This window comes from Varanus komodoensis, unplaced genomic scaffold (assembly GCF_004798865.1).
Source record: "Varanus komodoensis strain SLA01 unplaced genomic scaffold, ASM479886v1 scaffold1, whole genome shotgun sequence".
Lineage (NCBI taxonomy): Eukaryota > Metazoa > Chordata > Lepidosauria > Squamata > Varanidae > Varanus > Varanus komodoensis.
The window spans coordinates 59900864-59921204 of NW_025335268.1; the positions used below are offsets into that span (position 1 = coordinate 59900864).

Here is a 20341-nt window from a genome sequence, read left to right on the forward strand (position 1 = left end):
ATTCCTGTGCTTGTTTTTATTCAAACAGTCTATTTTCATTTATAGATGGGTATGCCAGAAGAAATGGTAAATTGCAGAAATGTCCTATCTTGTTTTATTTAGAATTGTATAGTACACTAGAATTGTAATGATTTCATTGCTGTCCTCTACAAATATACATAACGGTTCACTTCATGTTCAGCTAAGGGTCTTCCCACATGTTTTCTTTGTTTTTTTTTTTGTGCTCTGCAGCCTCTGGAATTACTCTGGCATTCATTAGATGAATGGTTAGCTCTAATATCAGCAGAACTGATGAAAAACAAACAGAGCTCTGCCAATATCACTTCTATTTTACTGAAGCAAAAAGGACCAAATCAACAAGATGGCACCACTACCCATATTTTTGATGTTGCTCCATCCGAAAAGAGCAAAGCACTTTCTGCAGATACAGGGGGCACTAAAATGTATGAAGCTGGCAATACACAAGAAGCTTATGCAGATTATCAGGATGTTATTTCTGTGACAGCAAACCGGCTGAGTGCTGTCATTCAAGCGTTTTATATGTGTTGTTCCTGTCAGATGCCGCAGGGGTAAGGTGGATTTGTTTTTTAGATCTTTTCTGCTGCTTTTTCATATTTTTTCCTTTCATTTTTGGCAACAAAGCTGATGAGAATTTGAAGTTCACTATGGCTACTGTCACTAAATAGATTGCTTTGTTTATTAAATGGTGTAGAAGTGTGATCAGTCAATATATTAGCTGTCATGAAGCTTTATATTTGGGTTTTCCTTTAAAAGAAAACAGAAGAGAAGATGCACCATTAACCTGGGTCCTGTATACTGTTTGATGCTGATCACTGAGGATAGCCAGTAAACATGGTATAGCTGGAAGTTAACTCTGTGCAAGAGGTTAGCCTCCTGTGGCTCATATATCTTTGGACTAGCAGTTGCTAAGAGTCCTCACTTCTAGTTCACCATCATGTTTGAAATTTTGCCTCTCCCCAAATTGATCGAATATAATTTAAAAAATGCATCACACTGGTCACATTGGTTTTATATTTTCTCAAGCACAGGAATGAATTGGATAAGTTCACAGTTGATGTGAGTCAGGCTCTCTTTGAAAAACACTAAATTGGTTTTTGGAAGGGTTCACACTGGTTGCAAAGGAAATGTATGTTCTGGAAATAAGTACTGCTCAGTCAGTGTCAGTGGAGACTGAAAATTAGCTTTCAGGGAAAAGGGAAAGCATATCTGCAGAGGAGTGCACTACTGACTACTGCAGTGTCCCTGAGAAAGATAAATACATTTCCATCCTTGCATGATTGTGGAGAGCTGAGCAAATTTCTTGCTTATGTCTTCCATACCCTTAGAAGAAGAGATGAACAAGGCTTAGCTATGTGGAGATAGCCAAAACTTTAATTCAGCCCTAAGGCCAAATTAGAACAGTTATCAAATGTACAATCATGTGCAGGAGAATTTTGGAGCATTGTTAGAGAATAAATCTCGTGGACAGGAAAAGGTTTAAGCTTCTCAGTTATTTCTTAATTCTTTCTTATTTCTTTCTAGATTATAAGTCCATCTTTCAGGGGTAAAACAATAGGCCAGGGTACAGGGGAGATACAGAATGTATGACTGATTAGTACAATATAGTAGAGAGACCTAGAACATCTGGTCCAGAGGCTTGAAGCTACAAAGCTCATAATTTTAACATTTGTGGAACTCACTTACTCCAAAGAACTCAGAGTAGCGCCTCTGGAGTTTAGTCCCATTGTATGGTCAGAGCAGTTACGTCAGTTAAGATAAATTTTGAGGTGATGGGCCCTGCTCATGGATGAACAGGACTGTCCCAGTATTAATGCTAAAAGGCCTATTGTTTAATCTGGAATATGTGACTTAATAAAGCTGCTCCAATGTAAATTTTTTGGATTGCTTCTCATGAATTCAGTCCTGTGGGAAATTATTGCCTTATTAGATTTGGATACCTTTTTAATCTGATTGAATGTTGTATTGCAGAATGACATCTCCTCGCTTCATAGAGTTTGTCTGCAAACATGACAATGTTCTTAAATGCTTTGTTAACCGGTATGTCATTGGAAATTAACACCTTTTTATTGTTAGCACTGTTAACTTCAAAGTGGGGTGTCAGATAAAGCAGCTAACTAGCCTGTATACTTCTCTGAAACTTGTAGATATTGCAGATGAAATTAATTGCAGGTGTTTATGGTATGTACAATTAGGAGTGTGTGCTTAAACTTTTAGCTAGCTCATCTCACTTCATGCCATATCAGAATCACCTGCACAAATGTCCTATGTGGAGATGGGTGGTGATGTCCCACCTATGGATGTTCTCACCAGGGAAGCTTGGCTGCTGCCTTTTCTGCTGTCCTCTTTGTGGCAATACCTTTTCATTTTCCTAGACCTTCTAAATCAGTTTTATTTGCACTGTTTTTACATTGTTTGTACCTGCAGTGTTTTGATTTTATTGTTATCTGCTTCATGTATTGTTTTTTTTATTGAAAACTGTATTGAAGGGGGAGTATCTGAAATCCTAAAATAGCTTAAGAAGACAAGCCATGGTTTGGTATGGATATATTAATTCACAAATATGGTTTGTGAATTACTGTAAAATAAAAATTGTACCATGGTTTGTGACAAAATATAATTTAGCATAAGGTCTGAATTTAGAAATCATAATTGCAGTAACCACTCCATTTCTAGCAATTTGAGGCAGAATGCTGAACAGACAGAAAAGCAGAGAAGACCCTGTAAAGTATGTTATACATTTAGAACTTTAACTCATGTTTGGTTTCTAAACCAGCATTCCCCAACCTGGTGTTCTCCAGGTGCTTTGAACTACAGCTACAGTGGACCATGGGCCATGCGTAACTGATAGGAGAAGACCTTCAAAACATCTTGAGCACCAAGTTTGTGAACCACCTTCTAAACTGTAGTTAATGCAAACCATGGCTTGGCATGATAGCTAAATTGTCCATTGTGCTTTCATAATCTGGTCTTTGGCTAAAGCCCAGAATTTAGCATCCTATTCCATCTGGAAGAGTCATGTTACCCTTTAAAAATTGTTCTATGCTCAGTAAAGTATGGCTTTGATATAATTTGGATTATATCCAAGGATTATATTATATCCAAAGGATTTCCTTGATATAAGTTGGATTACTATTTCCAGAATCCCTGGCTATTGGCATGCTAACTAGGACCTTTGGGAGGTGTAATCCAAAGAATCCAGAGGGCACCAAGTCACCTTTTCCTGGCCAAGCTATCCATGATGATCTCTCAGTGGATAGTAAAATAATTTAATGCTTGTTAATTCTGAACTTTGATCATCTCTACCATCGCTGGTTTATCTTCTACTTTTATTAAAATGTCTACATTTTAGTTATTTTCTTCGTTTTTTTAGTATACACCAATTTGGGGGTTATTTGGTGCAGTGGTGACAAGTACAGGACTGGGACTCAGATCTGGATTCTCATCCCCACTCAGCCATTCAGGCAACTGGGTGACTTTGGGCCAGTCACAGACTGTCAGCCCAACCTACCTCAGAGGGTAGCTGCTGTGGGGATAAGATTGAGAGCAGGAGGAGGAGAATGATGTAAGCCGCTTTGAGTTCTTTAAGAAGAATAGGTGGGATATAAATCAAATAAATAAGGAAGGATTAGAACTTGTTATTAATAAATTAAAAATAGTGACATTTATTAACCTTTTCTTATTTTTACTTATAATTTATTTATTAAATTAAAATAAAATCTGATAGCCATATGTTACATATTCTGTTAATTTGTGCATTATATGATACCATATGGCAGTTCTGAATGTGAGATTATCACTTTTGTAGTAAACATACCAGCACTAGTGGGTATATTTGTTTTGTATCGCTTATTATATTTGGACAGCTGTTTATATATAGTTGAAACATGTACTGTCATTTTTTGCATGACATTTAATTTATGAGCTGTTAATTCTTTGAAAATGCTTGTACTGTTTGTCTCCGGGACCAAAAGTTTGTCATGTGTGCTTCCTGAATCAAACAGGGTGCATGTAGCTTAATCTCAGGTTGTATTCTTTCCCCAGAAATCCAAAAATTATATTTGACCACTTCCATTTTCTTCTCGAATGTCCTGAGCTCATGTCCAGATTCATGCACATCATAAAAGCACAGGTGAGTGTTGAAAATGTTTGATATCATGATCTGCTTTGGACACCATGACAGTTTGCTCTGGGTTAATTCACCATTACAGTGCAGCCATGTGCACTGCCTGCCATCATGAATATGTATGTCCCAGCTGGAGCTTGCAGTGTGCCTGACTCTAGGCAGCTGGGTTTATGTGAGGGCTTGCCCAGTCACTGTCTGTTTTAGAGTTGTTGAGGATTGGTTAATCCCCATATAACTCCTTTTACCCAAAATGACACAAGCCACTGCAACCCTAAGCCAAGGCTTCCATCTCATCTTCATAATGGCAGATAGCACACACTGTGATACTCCGAGAGTTAATCCATGATGGCTTATCTTGTCATGTCATGTTAATTCCCCTAACATGAGGCTGAAGCACACAGTATTTTTAAAGAGGATATTTAAGGCATAATGGGCTGAGCTAGAATAAATGAGCTACAGAAACCATTGGATTTGAGCCTGCAGGTATGCTCTTTGCCATAAGGTAGAGCTATTGGTACACCCAGCCCACTACACTTTTGAAAGGTTTAGTTTTAAATATAGCACTGCTGCTTTGTACTTGGTTGTGCCTTGTGACCTGTAGTCCATGGGTTGATTCCAAGACCTGTGCATAGAGGTGCTTCCACCTTATTTTTTGGTGGGGATCTCCTTCTTCCTGTACCACAACTCACCTATTCAGGCCCTAATCCTCTGTATAGCAGTTTTAGGAACTGTAAGAGATGCTTTGGGAAGGAACAGCCAGGAAAGCCACTTGTCCTTGCCCACTTAGATGTGTCTGATTTTAGATCCAATGCCAGCAGTGAGCATGGGTGCCCTCAATCTTTATTTATTGCAAAGTTTGTGATTTCCCACACACAACTTATTATGAAATACTGTCTAAGCAATATGAAATTCTAGTTTGAAAGATAGAAAATCTTAATTAATGAATGGTTTAAAAAGATCTCAACACTTACGAATTTGAATTTGTTTGAACATTGGTCTTTCTTTGACTGGTTACTGCTGTGCATATGGGCATAAGTATATGAGTGCTGACATTAATCCATGTTCATACACATGATGGACTCATAAGTAACATAGAAACAGAGCGAGTCATAAGGTGCCTCCTGGGCCATCTAGTCTGACCCCCTGCTCCAGCTGGCTCTGTTCACAACATGCCCACCATGTGCATGTCCAGCCTGCCCTTGAACATCCTCACTGATGGGGCCTCAACTACCTCCTGTGGAAGCCCATTCTATACCCTCGGGGTCCTAACTGTCAGGTAGTTCATGGAAGCAGTTAAGATGGCAATGAATAAACTCTTCTTCCTTAAGTATGTAACCTCAAACTTTGTTTTAAGAGGTGTCTGCAGAATGTTCCATTTCTTAACTGACTGTGGCCATCTTACTAGGAGGACTTCAAAAAAATAATAAGCAACTTAGTCATCTACATTAGCTGTATTTGAACCATGTGTGAGTTTCTCTGTAGGAGGTCATAGTCTAATATAAACAGGTCCATCACACATACATAATGTTGTCTCTGACAGTAATGTCGTCTTAAATCAGTAGACTCAAGCCCAAAGTAGTGTAGTATAGTTCACTGTTCCATGTGTTGATGGTGTGCAAAATCACTGGTTCTGATGTTTTATACTTTGGTCTCTTATTTCTTGTCTGATATACTGGGATATTTTCTGTCAAGGCATTAAAATCCCACTGCACATGGTTAAAATTATTTCATGCTCAAGAGAGTGTCACAGTACTGCTGCGGTGCATACCAGATCGTACTTGAATGTGCACCAGGGCACTGAATCAGAGTGAAAATTTACTGCAGTGTAGACCCCAGTTATCTGTAGACAAAATATCCTTTGACAATCTTATAGATGCTGTATTTATTAAAACACCTAAGGGCTCAATCCTGTGTCCTCGGGTGGGAACACAGGATTATTTGGAGTCCCAGCTCTGAGGTCCTGGGAAACCTGCCCTGCCCGGCCCCGCCCCTTTTACAGAAAGAACACTGACTGCCTCCCAGAGGTAAGAAATAAGGAGTCCTGCAGGGCAAGGAGGGAAGACGACTGAGGTGACATTTGGACACAGCATAAGCCCTTGGCCCCACAGCATTGTCCTCTGTGACACTTCATCTGGATGGTGGAAAATGCCAGGGGTGAGGCTTGGGGACTACAGAGATTGCCACCACTGTGCCTGACATTGGAGAGAGAACCCTTGTATTTGGAGTCCTGTGTGGATCGAGGGCAGAGGGCATTGGATCATACACTTAGTGGCATGCAAAGATAGACCACCTAGTTTATTTTTCTTCTCTACCTCTTCCATCGATAGACTTTTATCATATAAGTCCATTGTTGGTAAGCTAAGAAAGGAATAAAGAATACTCTTATGTTTTATAGACTTCAGCTTAAGCCCTGAGTAATAGCACAGGTAATTCTGTATATAGTAACTTCCCTTTGGCATCCTTTTGGTACCCTTCTTTGATACTATCAACAGCCTCTGTGAGGCTGAGATACAGACCTGGTGTGTGGAATACTGCTGGGAGGTTGTGGGTTATTTAATACATGCAAAATACCTGCATGTTCTCAGCATGCATATGGCTCATTGTGCGTTCAGTAATCCACAGTGATCTTGCAAACCAGCCCACACTGACAGAATCAAGGCCACATCTTGAAAATTCCATGGCTGAATGTGGTTTTGAACCTGCATCTCCCTAGTCCTAATCCAGTGTGAATCACCAGACCAGAACCCTCTGGCTCACAAACAAAAGTCTTATTTCCCGTTCCCTTTCATTTTTAGTGTTAATCATGATATATTCTTCCATCTGCATTCATATTAGAGCTGAGTTAGCAAATACATTCAAGCTTAGCTCATAATACATATGACACATTTGGTTTTATGTATGTTTTCCCTCCCCTTAGCCTTTTAAAGATCGCTGCGAGTGGTTTTATGAGCATTTGCATTCAGGGCAACCCGACTCGGACATGGTGCATAGGCCAGTCAATGAAAATGACATTCTCTTGGTCCACAGAGGTAAGGAACTTCATCTGTGCCATCCTCTTCATGAGAAGCTTTTCTATGTTGACAAAGTTAAGAAATTAATTGGTTTTCATATTTAGATTCTATTTTTAGGAGCAGCTGTGAAGTTGTGTCTAAAGCAAATTGTGCAAAGTTGAAACAGGGAATTGCTGTGCGTTTCCATGGTGAAGAAGGCATGGTGAGTAATTACATATTGTCTAATGTATAATACATAGTTTTATGAAATGCGTATAAAAATAGTCTCTGTAGAACAGCAGTTCTGAAACTGTCATAGCAAATATCTCTAAATTGAGAAAACCTGCCTGGGCCACTTGGCTCATTGTTATACCAATTTCTGAGGCAGTTGGATTGAAATAAGTGTTTTTGAGGGTGAAGACCTAGTTTTAGCGCAAGAGACCTAATGTGTGTCACCTTCCGTCCTTTTGGTAATGAGGGTGATGAACTTTATCGGAATGTAGTTCTTGTCAAAGTATTATGTCTGACACTGAAGTACTGATATTCTGTTTACTGTCCCCAGATAGTCAGAAACACAGCAGGAAAAAGCTTTGTGTGCAGATAAGGCTTGGGGTGTGCCTTCTTTGGAAATGCCACCTGACCTCTCATGAGATTTTTTTTTTACCTATTTAGTGCCTCACAGAAGTATTTATCCCCATTTGAATTTTCTATATTCTGTTGCATTACAGCATGGAACTGAAATGGATTGAAATAGCACTGTTAGCATTTGATGGGCATAACATATTCATCACTGTGGAGGTGCAAAATATTTTTATTGCTGTACAGATTTCAAGTAAATAGAACAAATAGGCTCTTCTTGTTTCATAGGCATTCTTTGCCCTGAGTCAAGAGTCAAAGGGGCTTGAATATTTCTGAAAGGCCCTACACAGCATGAATTAAAGTCTCTTTTAGTGTGCAGTTACCTGGCTAGGAATGTTTTAAAAAAAAACCAAGTATACAGCATAAAACTGATAACTGAAGTCTTGTAACCTTTTTTTTGTTTGTTTGTTTGTTTGTTTGCAACTAGGGTCAAGGTGTAGTACGGGAATGGTTCGATATCCTCTCCAATGAGATAATTAACCCAGACTATGCCCTTTTTACGCAATCAGCTGATGGTATGTCATCTGTTTTATCTCATAATAGTTTATGAATTAATATAGAACGGCTGAATTTTTTTTTAAATTGCACCATTCCTGATGCTTAAAAGGACGGGTTCTGTGTTTTTTTGCTGGACCTCTGCTTTCCAGCTGTTGCATGAATGCAAATGAGATCTCTGGCCTTTTTTGTTCAAATGACAAATCCTAATCTTACCCCAGAAAATTGGTGCTTTCAATGCCCTTCCCTTTCAAGTAGCCATGCTGCAGGCTCAAGACTCTTTTTGCTTCATAGAACTGTCCTGGGCTGTGTTTTCCCAGTCTGAAAATGCATGAGAGAATTGTCATTTTGTTATGTAAGGTCAGGATATCAAATTTTCTAAAGGGAGAAAGTTGCTCTTCTTCAACCAATTAGTTTTTAAGTTCAGAATTGCTTAGGAGGAAGTAGAATGCTGCAGCTATCTTTGTAGGTACTTGGAAACAACTTTGAGGTGCAACAGTATTATTTATAAAACAACTAATGCAACAATGAAAAGTCAACAACATATCTTGTGAGACCTTAGAGACTTGATGTTTGTGGTTCTGCCATCTGTAGCTTGAACTGAGATAACATAATTTTTGTCCTACTACAGCTCTTAATTAGTTTACCAAGGCAAGGACATTTATTAACACTACTTTGTCTCTTGTGACTGTAACTTTTTTCTGCATACATCCACAGTTTAACATAACGCTTTCTTTCTGCATGTCTTGTTTCTCTTTTCTCCCAACTACTCGGCTGATAAATTCTTACTCTTTTTGTATTGATATGCGTGTAATATCCCTGCCAACTAAGGATGGCATACCACAGTGGATTTTAATCCTCCAACATTTATATAATCCACAACACAAATAAAGAAACCCAGTTACATATTTACCTATTTTTAGTTTTGCATCTTATTGTGGCAAGACTTGCAGAATGTATTTTTAGCCATGAACATTCATTCCATAATACATTGGTTGGATGTCATTCCAGTAAGCTAATATGACTGCCTCTCTAGAAACATTAGAAATCCAATAATGTTCATATATTACATATTTACGTAGCAGTCTTAATCAAATTTACCATCCTGGGACTCAGTGAAGGATGGTATAGAAAAGCTTATAATAAAAACAAACAAAGAAATAAATTTACTTGGAACTTCCCTGTGTCCAGTATAGCTTACAGTATAGCATGTTTGTTAGAACCACAGTCTTAATATATGTTCTAATCTGAAAAAGTAGAACAATTTTATGTTCTACTTTTATGGAAAGTAGAAAAGTACTAGTAAAATAGTACTTTTCTACTTTTTTTACATATTATGTAAAAAACCTTGAAAGACAATATTTTTTGTAGAGTAGTTATCCAATAGAGGCTTATGTCCTGGCTAATTTCATTCATTCATTCATTCATTCATTCATTCATTTAGAATATTTATATGCCGTCCTGTCGCAAAGGCCTCAGGATGGCTTACATAATAATATAAAACATAACACAAATGAATTACAGACCCACACCGGCTGCAGTTAAAAACATATAAGAACCAATATTAAAAGTTATTAAAATATTGCTGGAATAAAAAGGTCTTAACCTGGCACCACAAAACAAATAACGACGGCGCTAGGCGGACCTCTCTGGGGAGCGCATTCCATAGGCAGGGTGCAACTGCAGAGAAAGCCCTCCTCCGGGTACTTTGCCTCTTAATATCTTTCACGGAGGGTTCCCGGAGGAGGGCCTCTGCTGCCAATCTCAGGGGGTGGGAAGGCAAATGTGGAAGAAGGCATTCCTCGTTTGCATGCTGATGATTCCATTCTACAACCCGCACTCACCATTTGTTCAATGGAGATTTAGTGCTTCTAGAAGCAACTGGAAGCAAGCAGAAAAGCTTGTTTCAGGAATAGAGTGGATCAGTGGAACTAACGTAAGAGAGCTCCGCTGACCAATTCTGATCCAGAAACGAGCATTTGCACTCATTCCAGAGCTTTCTCTGGGAAATGCTAAATCTCCATTGTTCACGCAACAGGTCCCACTTGCACAACAGATTGAATGGGAGATTCTGCTTGTGCAGCCAAATCAGCATAACAGAATTGGCAGGGGTGTTGGAGACCACCCATAGTGTTCAAGCATTGTAAGTGATACCAGCTTTGTTTTTTCCCTAGGTGGTTTGTGCCATTCCAGTTCCAAGCCAAAAATGTAAATTATGGAAGTGTAAATGGGGAAGATCTGCCCCATTATTTCTCTTTCTGCCTACTGACAATTCTGTGTGTGCTCTGACAGTATTTCAGTAATGTAAACAAAACAGAAAGCAAAGGCACATACATGAATTACATTTTTGCACAAGAATTTTGCTTAGACTATTCTGAAGTCAGTTTTTTTTGCAAATAAAAAGATAGCATTATCATCCTTTGCTTGCAATAAAAAGTTTCTTTAGAGGAAGACTCATTTTAATTATAAATTAAAGTTGTATCTTTGAGATATATTTTGTTTCTTCATTTTTTGTTGGAAAATAACAATTTTGGCTACTTTATATTTTGTGGCACTGAATCACAGAATTATCAAAGCTTAGTGTTCTATACAGTCTTGAAAGCCAAGAAATGAAAGATAATCCTCCTTGTTTTTGTAGGAACCACCTTCCAGCCAAATAGCAACTCTTCTGTAAATCCTGACCACTTGAACTACTTTAGATTTGCTGGACAAATCTTGGGTTTAGCACTGAATCACAAACAACTGGTCAACATTTACTTCACAAGGTCATTCTACAAGCATATCCTTGGTATGTTTCATTAAGGCTTTAATCTGTTCTGTTAAGATGTGTGGTATATCACAAACTGTATCTGACAAGCTAATTCCTGTTACAGTATTTGAATTTCTTTCCTACTTTATTCCTGAGTAAAGCAGGAAGCCACAGCATTACTAAAGAAAAGAAAGGTTCAGCTTTGCATCGTGTCTGCAGCCTGACCAAACCTTCTGATGCTGCAAGTTGTTGTTAATATAGTGCTTTTAGAAAGAACAGATGAACAAAGAACATAGTCAAGTAAATGTTACAGCAATTCTGTAAGGCAGCCCAATATGATGCCCAAATTGCCAGTGGAGGTGGGAAACTTGAAAGTAAATGACTTGCTGTAAACCCACCTGGAATGGGAGCCTCAGCTAAGATTTGGCATGAGGACCTCCCTGTGGGCATAGCTCATGCTTGCCACCGCAGCATACACAAGAAGCATTATGAGTGTAGTCTGACCATTCTGGAAGCCACACATCATTTTGTGGCAACAGAGCAGCTTATAACAGATCACCCTTGTCTAGGAAATATTTGTCATGGATTGCCAAGATCGTTTCCCCTTCACCCTGCACTGTTTCACTGTGTCTGTAGAGGGCACTCCTTTACTACAAATGAACAGAAAAAGACAAAGAATATCTAAACTAATATGCATGAAGGAGTTTGTTTTGTTTTTCTTTCAAGGTATCCCTGTAAACTATCAGGATGTGGCATCTATTGATCCAGAGTATGCAAAGAACTTGCAGTGGATTCTAGATAATGATATCAGTGATTTGGGACTAGAACTGACCTTCTCAGTTGAGACAGATGTATTTGGAGCAATGGAGGAAGTCCCTCTGAAACCAGGTGGTGCAAGTATACTTGTCACACAGGAAAACAAAGTGAGTCATTTTAGATTATATTTACAGTGCACCTGTCTGTTGCTTTGTTGTTCACAAAGTACAATGAAAGACTAGAAGAACAGGTCCTTGTAACAGCAGCTTTGTTGTTCTGCTACTTTGAGCCGCCATTCTCAGCGGAAACACAGTAAAGTGGAATCTTAAGAAACTGGCCTCTCTGTATTAAATGTGATTAAATCTTCATGGAATAAGCTGGCCAAAGGAAGTTGCTAACGTAGACGGGTTTAATTCAGTCAGAGTTTAGCTAAGGATCTGGTTCACAAGCTCAGTGTAATTTAAGGACCTGTAGGCATGTGTAGAGTTTCTTTTGTTTGCTACTGAAGAACTGTAACACATATACTGCTTGTAGGTCATACAGTTCTACCTGGAACAGACTTGAGTGCTGGTGTTTCTCATTTGAAAAATGAAGACCAGCATGTACTTGTATAGTGTAAGCAGTGTGGGCCTCGTTCCAAAAGCTAGTATTTAAACTCAATTCTGGCTGGTTCAGAAATATTTGTTTTGGAAGGTGAAAGGACTTTGCTTGAAAATGGGAATAGGCAGGGAGAAAGGGAATTGGTGGATGTGTTAGCAACCCTGTTTGATTCTGCCCAGTGGTTTTAAATGCACGATTGCATGTGCTACAGGTGAATGAAACTTTAAACCCAAGAACATATATTGCACATATTGATATGAAATCGAATAATAAAATGACTTGTATTCCTCACAAACTTTCCCCCAAAATAAGCAAACCTGAAACAATGTAGGCTGCTAAATTTCTGGTTTAACAACTAATGCTTTGTGTGCTATTTGTACAGACAGTTGGCTTCTTTTGTGGAAGAAATGCTACTTGAGATGCAATATACTTTTTGCACAATTTGGTAATATTGTTAATTTCAAACAGTCCCAATAGGCTCGAAATTGGATAATTGTAATACAATATACAGTTAGCAATAACTTTAATGATTGTAGCAGGTGGGTTCATAGAGTGCAACAACGCACAATTAAGTGACAAACCACACTCAGTCCATACTCAACCTTAAGTGTGGGTTGTCATGCTGTGTGAACCTGATCAATAAAGGTATGCTTCTAGGTTTACCGATTAATATGCTGTTAACCAAGCCTGAGAGTGCTTTAGAAGTACGTTACGTTGGATGGAAATCTTAAAAGAAATTTTAAAGAATCATCAACTCAGATTTTCCAGTCCACCCATCAGAAATTGAGCTGTGAGGTTTCTGCTGTTTGATTGCATTTGAAACAGTCAAGGCCTATTGATATAAAAGCACTGTAGGAAGAGCTCAAGATACTGCTCCCTTCATTTGGCCTTGGTTGGACCACTAAGAAGACCATATACAGTCTTCACTATTTTATTCTCAAATGTCTAGCTAGAACTGCATGCCTGTCTACTTTTATTAAGCATAATTCCATTACATTTGTATTAATAACATCTCTGTAACCTAAATTGATAATGCATTAGTTTGGATCCTGGCTTAGGCATTGTTAGACCCATTGCCATCAAATTGGATTTAAGTTATGCATAATTTTTTAAAGTTCCATTGTTTCAATAGGTAAGTATGGCTAAGTCTAACCCAGTATAACTTTTTCAGTACTACAGTCTCCATGGGGAAATTATCTAGCAAATAGGAAGTGTTCAAATTCACCACTATGAAGAAAGGGAATGAAGGGATTGTAAATAAGAAGTTAAGTATACTTTGCTTTGCCATGGAGCTCAAATACAACAGTTTGTGCTGGCCCAGAAGTAGCACACTGGTGAGGCCTCCTTCACTGTCTACTCTCACTAAATGTCCTTTCCACAAGATCCCTATTCATGGATATCCCTCTGAGCTATCATTGATTACTGAATCTTGTTGAGAATTAATAGCTGCCATGTTACTCATTGGCCACTTGGTGTCACTTTATTTTTGCTGCTCTGCTGTTGGTACTTCATGATGTTTAATATGCAATGTATTATAACAAATGTTTGTATTATTCTGTGGCATGATAGTTTTGACATTTTAAAGTAGATAAATTCTACATGAAGATGGAAATTGAGATCACTAAAGAATGGTATTGAAACTGGCCTGTGAATATACCCAAATATTATGCTTGCTTCCAATTTTTATTTGAATGTTTGTGAGGAAGAGTGCAAGTAATGCATCCTACAACAACTAGAATTGTGCTAGTTTCTAGTTGTGCTTAAATTTTGAATGTCTGACTACACATACTTGTTAGTATATGTTAGTAACAGGACTCTCAACATTAAAGATAATAGCAAAATGCCTTAATATATCCTTAAATACTCCAGTTTCACTGCTGATTTGAAGAGTCATCTCTTGCTATTTACCTGTCTGCCTAGTTTAGGGTCAGGGGCACGTGGTTGGTAGAATACATAGAGTAACTTGGATGTTCACTGAATCTATGAGAACTGGCACAATAGTTGTAGGCTATCTCTATATGATGTATTAGGTTTGTTAAACATATGTAGTTACCCATACACTATATGCATCTTAACATGGGGAACTGCTGTACAAAGATGTACCATGCTTATTTGAAATTCACCCAATCTGGTAGTTGCTGTTACACCATTATTTGACAGGGGAGAAGTAGTTAGACTCTGTGGCTGGGAAATTTTTTAATCATATGAGAAGCAGAGTCGTCGTGTGCACTTTGCAAATTGTGTGAGACTAGCAGGCTATAAGAGAAACATTTGGCCTTGTTTCAATATTTGTCTCCCCCTGAGTGTTCTGTAGAATATATAGTTCAGATGCCTCAGAACTGGGTAAGCCTAGTCCCTTTAGCTTTTAATTCAGCATTCTGGCTGTGTCTTTATTCCTCCTTGTGAGGCCTGTCTGCCCGTGTGTCAGTCTGTCAGTCTGTTGAGAGAATCCCTTACGGGTCTGGGAGAAGGAATGAGATATTTTATAAGCACAGCCCAGAACTGCATCACCTCAGGGATTTTTGTATCTTTAAACAAAATTATATCCTGCATTCCTTCAAATACTTTATTCCAGCACCTGCTAAGCTCTTTGAGTATAAAAAGAATTCTCATTTCAAACAGCTTTGAAATACAGATGTTCTTCAAATGCGAATGTCCTGTTGTTTATGGAAGTGGGCCTCTGGGGGTTTCCAAATGTGTTCAGAATATGGTGTGCTTTTCTGTCAAAACAAAAGATGTGATTGAGGCTTATGGAGGCACAAATGTGTGCGTGCGCATGCATGCGCGTATGCCCTCAGCCCAAGTACTTTTATGGCCATGAGTAGATAAATAAAATAGACAGTTGTGTATGAGGGTGTGGGTATGAAAGTTGTCTTGCTTAATTCTGTGGGAGGAGCAAGATGTGGGAGGAGCCATTTGCTAGATACAAATGGAGACACATCCATGCCGCACATATTCAGGCACTTGTACTGTAGGCTTGCTGGCTAGCAGAAATAATTTTTGGCTACTAAGCCTGGATGTAACTTGTGGACTTCTGGTTATTGCAGTGGAGCTCTTTTAATTATACTTCTAATGCCGTGATTCTAGGAACTACCATGTTGCCCGAACATGGTATATTGAATAAAAGTTTGGATATAAAGGACAGTAAAGCAGATGTAGCCTTCATAGCCAATAAAAGAGTAGGAAAAGCAGTACTGGGATACAATCTCCAAAATGACAGAATGATCTCAGTTCGAATCCAAGGAAAACCATTCAGCATCACAATAGTCCAAGTCTATGCCCCAACCACTGGTGCTGAAGAGGCTGAAGTTGACCGGTTCTGTGAAGACCTACAACACCTTCTAGAATTAACACCAAAAAATGATGTTCTTATCATCATGGGGGATTGGAATGCTAAAGTAGGAAGCCAGAAGATAACCGGAATAACAGGCAAGTTTGGCCTTGGAGTACAAAATGAAGCAGGGCACAGGCTGGTAGAATTTTGTCAAGAGAATACGATGGTCATAGCAAACACTCTTTTCCAACAACCCAAGAGACAACTCTACACATGGAAATCACCAGACGGTCAACACAGAAATCAGATTGACTATGTCCTCTGCAGTCAAAGATGGAGAAGCTCTCTATACAGTCAGTGAAAACAAGACCAGGAGCTGACTGTGGCTCAGACCATGAGCTTCTCGTTGCAAAATTTAGGCTTGAATTGAAGAAAGTAGGGAAAAGCATTAGGCCACTCAGGTATGACCTAAATCATATTCCTGATGAATATACAGTAGAGGGGACAAATAGATTTGAGGAATTAGATCTGATAGACAGAGTGCCTGAAGAACTATGGATGGAGGTTCGCAACATTGTACAAGAGGTAGCAACTAAAACCATCCCAAAGAAAGAGAAATGCAAGAAAGCAAAATGGCTATCTGAGGAAGCTTTTCAAATAGCTGAGGAAAGAAGGGGAGCGAAAGGCAAGGGAGAAAGAGAAAGATACACCCAATTGAATGCAGAATTCCAGAGAATAGCCAGAAGAGATTAGAATGCCTTCTTAAATGAACAGTCAAAGAAATAGAAGAAAACAATAGAATAGGGAGGACCAGAGATCTCTTCAGGAAAATTGGAGATATGAAGGGAACGTTTTATGCAAAGATGGGCATGGTAAAGGACCAAAATGACAGGGACCTAACAGAGGCAGAAGAGATTAAGAAGAAGTGGCAAGATTACACAGAAGAACTATACAAGAAAGAGCTTAACGTCCCTGATAACCACGATGGGGTGGTCACTGACCTCGAGCCAGACATCCTGGCATGTGAAGTTAAGTGTGCCTTAGGAAGTCTAGGCAGCAACAAAGCTAGTAGAGGCAACAGTATTCCAGCTGAGCTATTCAAAATCCTAAAAGACGATGCAGTAAAAGTGCTACACTCAGTGTGTCAACATATTTGGAAAACTCAGCAGTGGCCACAGGACTGGAAAAAGTCAGTTTACATTCCAGTTCCAAAGAAGGGCAATGCCAAAGAATGTTCAAACTACCACACCATTGCACTCATTTCACATGCTAGCAAAGTTATGCTCAAAATCCTACAAGCTAGGCTCCAGCAGTATGTGGACCGTGAACTACCAGAAGTACAGGCAGGATTTCGAAGAGGGAGAGGAACTAGAGATCAAATTGCCAACATACGCTGGATCATGGAGAAAGCTAGGGAGTCATCTACTTCTGCTTCATTGACTATGGTAAAGCCTTTGATTGTGTGGATCACAACAAATTGTGGCAAGTTCTTAAAGAGATGGGAGTACCAGACCATCTTATTTGTCTCTGGAGAAACCCGTATGCAGATCAAGAAGCAACAGTGAGAACTGAACATAGAACCACTGATTGGTTCAAAATTGAGAAAGGAGTTTGGCCTGTTTAACTTATATGCAGAGCGGGGCCAGATGAATCACAAGTTGGAATTAAGATTGCTGGGAGAAATATCAACAACCTCAAATATACAGAGATACCACTCTAACGGCAGAAAGTGAAGAGGAACTAAAGAGCCTCTTGATGCGGGTGAAGGAGGAGAGCGCAAAAGTTGGCTTGAAACTCAACATTAAGAAAACTAAGATCATGGCATCTGGTACTATCACTTCCCGGAAAATAGATGGGGAAGAAATGGAGGTAGTGACAGATTTGATTTTCCTGGGCTCCAGGATCACCGCAGACTGGGACTGCAGCCAAGAAATTAAAAGACGCTTGCTCCTGGGGAGGAAAGCTATGATAAATCTAGACTGCATACTAAAAAGGAGAGACATCACCCTGCTGACAAAAGTGCATATAGTCAAGGCTGTGGTTTTTCTAGTTGCAATGTATGGCCGTGAAAGTTGGACCATAAGCGGTCATATTTGCCCTCCTGCCCCTTGAGATCGGCAGCAGGGGCTCTCCTCTGGGAGCCTTCCGTGAGAGATATCAGGAAGCAAAGTACCTGGAGGAGGGCTTTCTCTGCGGTGGTGCCCCATCTGTGGAATGTGCTCCCCAGAGAGGTCCGCCTGGCTCCGTTGTTATTTGTTTTTCAGCACCAGGCCAAGTCCTTTTTATTCAAACAATATTTTAATAATGTTTAATATTTATATATTTTAATTGTGCAGCCAGTGTGTTTCCAGGTTTTAATTGTAACTGTTATTGTTTTATTTATTTATTTCTGTGAGCTGTCCTGAGGTTATGTAGCAAGGGGATGGCATAGAAAAACTTTAAATAAATAAATAAGGCAGGCAGGCAGGCAGGCTGAGTGCCAAAGAATTTAGGCCTTTGAATTGTGGTGCTGGAAAAGACTCCTGAGAGTCCCTTGGACTGCGAGGCGATCAAACCGGTCAGTCCTAAAGGAGATCAACCCTGACTGCTCTTTAGAAGGCCAGATAGTAAAGATAAACTCAAATACTATGGCCACCTAATGAGAAGGAAGGACTCACTGGAGAAAAGCCTAATACTGGGAACAGTTGATTGCAAAAGATGAAGGGGACGGCAGAGAATGAGGTGGCTAGATGGAGTCACTGAAGCAGTTGGTGTGAGCTTAAGTGGACTCTGGGGGATGGTGGAGGACAGGAAGGCCTAGACAAATGTTGTCCATGGGGTTGCGATGGGTCGGACACGACTTCGCGACTAACAACAACAAAGCAGAAGTGTGTCCCTTTTTGGTATATACACAGAGGGAGATTTCATGCCAATACCATGGAAGGAGAACCTCCAGAAGATGCAGAGGCCTTCCTATCTGCACTTAATCCATTTGAACTCTCTTGACTAACCATCATTGCCATACCACCACCACCACCACCACTACCGACTCATTAAAATTCATTAGCATCTGATAGGGTTTTTAAATGTGCAGTTACATTCTTTTACTCTAAACTCTTTAACTTGCCATGCTTGAAATCCCCTTTTTTTCTGGGGAACACCTCACCCCAAAGCAATGCCTTTAAAAAAAATATTGCCAGTAAAGGTTTAGTTCAGGCTATGCTTTTGAGAGAGTCAGTTTTTCCACAGCCTGTTTGCTTGACCATTGACCTACCTTCCTCTATACAGAGAGGTAGTTTCTGGCCACTGGGGTTCTGTTCCCTTATAAGCTTCCCATAGTCTGGCAGCTCCAGTGGCTTGGGGAGCAGGCAGGCACAGAAACCCCTTCATTGTTTCCTGTGTGTAATGGGACATAAGAAGGGGACTCCCCTCTGGACCACTTCCCATCCCAGAGGAAGACAGGCTGCATGCAGGGTTTTTTTAAACCTCTGATTACAAATTTCCATAGGGAAGGCACTGCACACTCAGGTAGCACTGGAAGAACTAGAAGCAGGAGGGGAGCCAGTAAAGGAGGCATCTGACTAGGTTGGCTGTTTAGGAGAACTGATCCTCCAGAAGTCTGCCTAGTCCAGGGGTTCTCAAATTTTTTAACTAGGGAACCAGTTGAAAGGTGCTGGTGCTGGGCATGGGCCGGAAAGGTGGTGCTGGTGGGGCGTGCGGGCCAGCGTGGGTGTGGGGGCAGGGCACTGCGGGGCATGCGTTGCGAGGGGAGGCGAAGCAAGGCAGGGCGGGGGCAGGCATGCGTCGCTATGCAGTGGCTTGCTCGCTTGAAGACTGTTTTCTCCAAGAGAGTCCAAAACAATCTCCTCATGAGCAAGCTGCTGCCTCCCCGTGCTGGGGGCGAGGTGGGCGGCGGTGGGCACGTGTGGTGCGTGCATGGTGTGCAGGCGTGCTAGCAGCACGTTGAAAACCTCTGAGGTGGGCCGGATCCGATCCCCAGGCCGTAGTTTGAGGACCCATGTCCTAGTCCCTTGTGCACTGAGCATGCTGCAGTTCAAATGCAAAGCAGCACCAGCTCCCACAAGCACAGTCTGAATTCCATTCCCCATTCAGACAAAGGAAGAATGAGAAAGGTGAAGCTGCATGTGATCACTGGAGAAGGAAGGGCATTGAGACTAACATCCAGCTGGCTGGCTTGCTCCAGGGAAGCACTCTGTCCTTTAGCCTAAAATAGATTTCCCACCCCTGCCTAACAAAGAGTAAAGGGTGTATAATGATCCATAATCTTGAAACAGCAAACTCTGAAATGACAGCAGACATTGAAGGGAAAGTGCTTTTTTAGTCTCTTTTCTTTAGAATAGGTAATAGCTACATTTCAGTTCTTTTACTTCTTTATTTCCTTCACCCTGCTAGTGCCAATCAGGTTTAATCATGGCTACATGGGTCAAGTTATTTGTATTTACATGTATATCACCATTCCAGGTAGGCCTTGTCAAACTACTTGTGCCCTCCTGTCTCCTTATTTAGAGCTGTGCCTCCTCTTTCTTTCCCTGTTCAGAGCTCTGACGTGCTGGTTCCTCTGTCCTATTGTTCTCTCCACCCTCAGACAGCTTCATAAAGTTAACTAGATGGTGGCTGGTGGTTTTCAAAATGTGCACATATTTCCATAAGAAGGTACATTTGATTATTCTGTTCTTTGACTCTGGGCTCATTGC

General features: G+C 40.2%; 1 protein-coding gene across 3 annotated transcripts in view; it reads left to right on the forward strand.

Annotated features, from left to right (window-relative positions):
- Positions 1–20341, forward strand: part of HACE1 (HECT domain and ankyrin repeat containing E3 ubiquitin protein ligase 1) — a 54800-nt gene that overhangs the window by 20817 nt on the left and 13642 nt on the right. For 2 of the 3 annotated variants that reach the window (XM_044427307.1, XM_044427327.1), the window contains exons 12-19: positions 232–569; positions 1990–2058; positions 4063–4150; positions 7062–7173; positions 7260–7357; positions 8201–8288; positions 10907–11056; positions 11744–11940. In XM_044427307.1, the coding sequence (XP_044283242.1) occupies positions 232–569; positions 1990–2058; positions 4063–4150; positions 7062–7173; positions 7260–7357; positions 8201–8288; positions 10907–11056; positions 11744–11940 (1140 nt within the window). The remainder of the gene's footprint in view (positions 1–231; positions 570–1989; positions 2059–4062; positions 4151–7061; positions 7174–7259; positions 7358–8200; positions 8289–10906; positions 11057–11743; positions 11941–20341) is intronic. The other variant, XM_044427318.1, reaches the window with a different exon arrangement.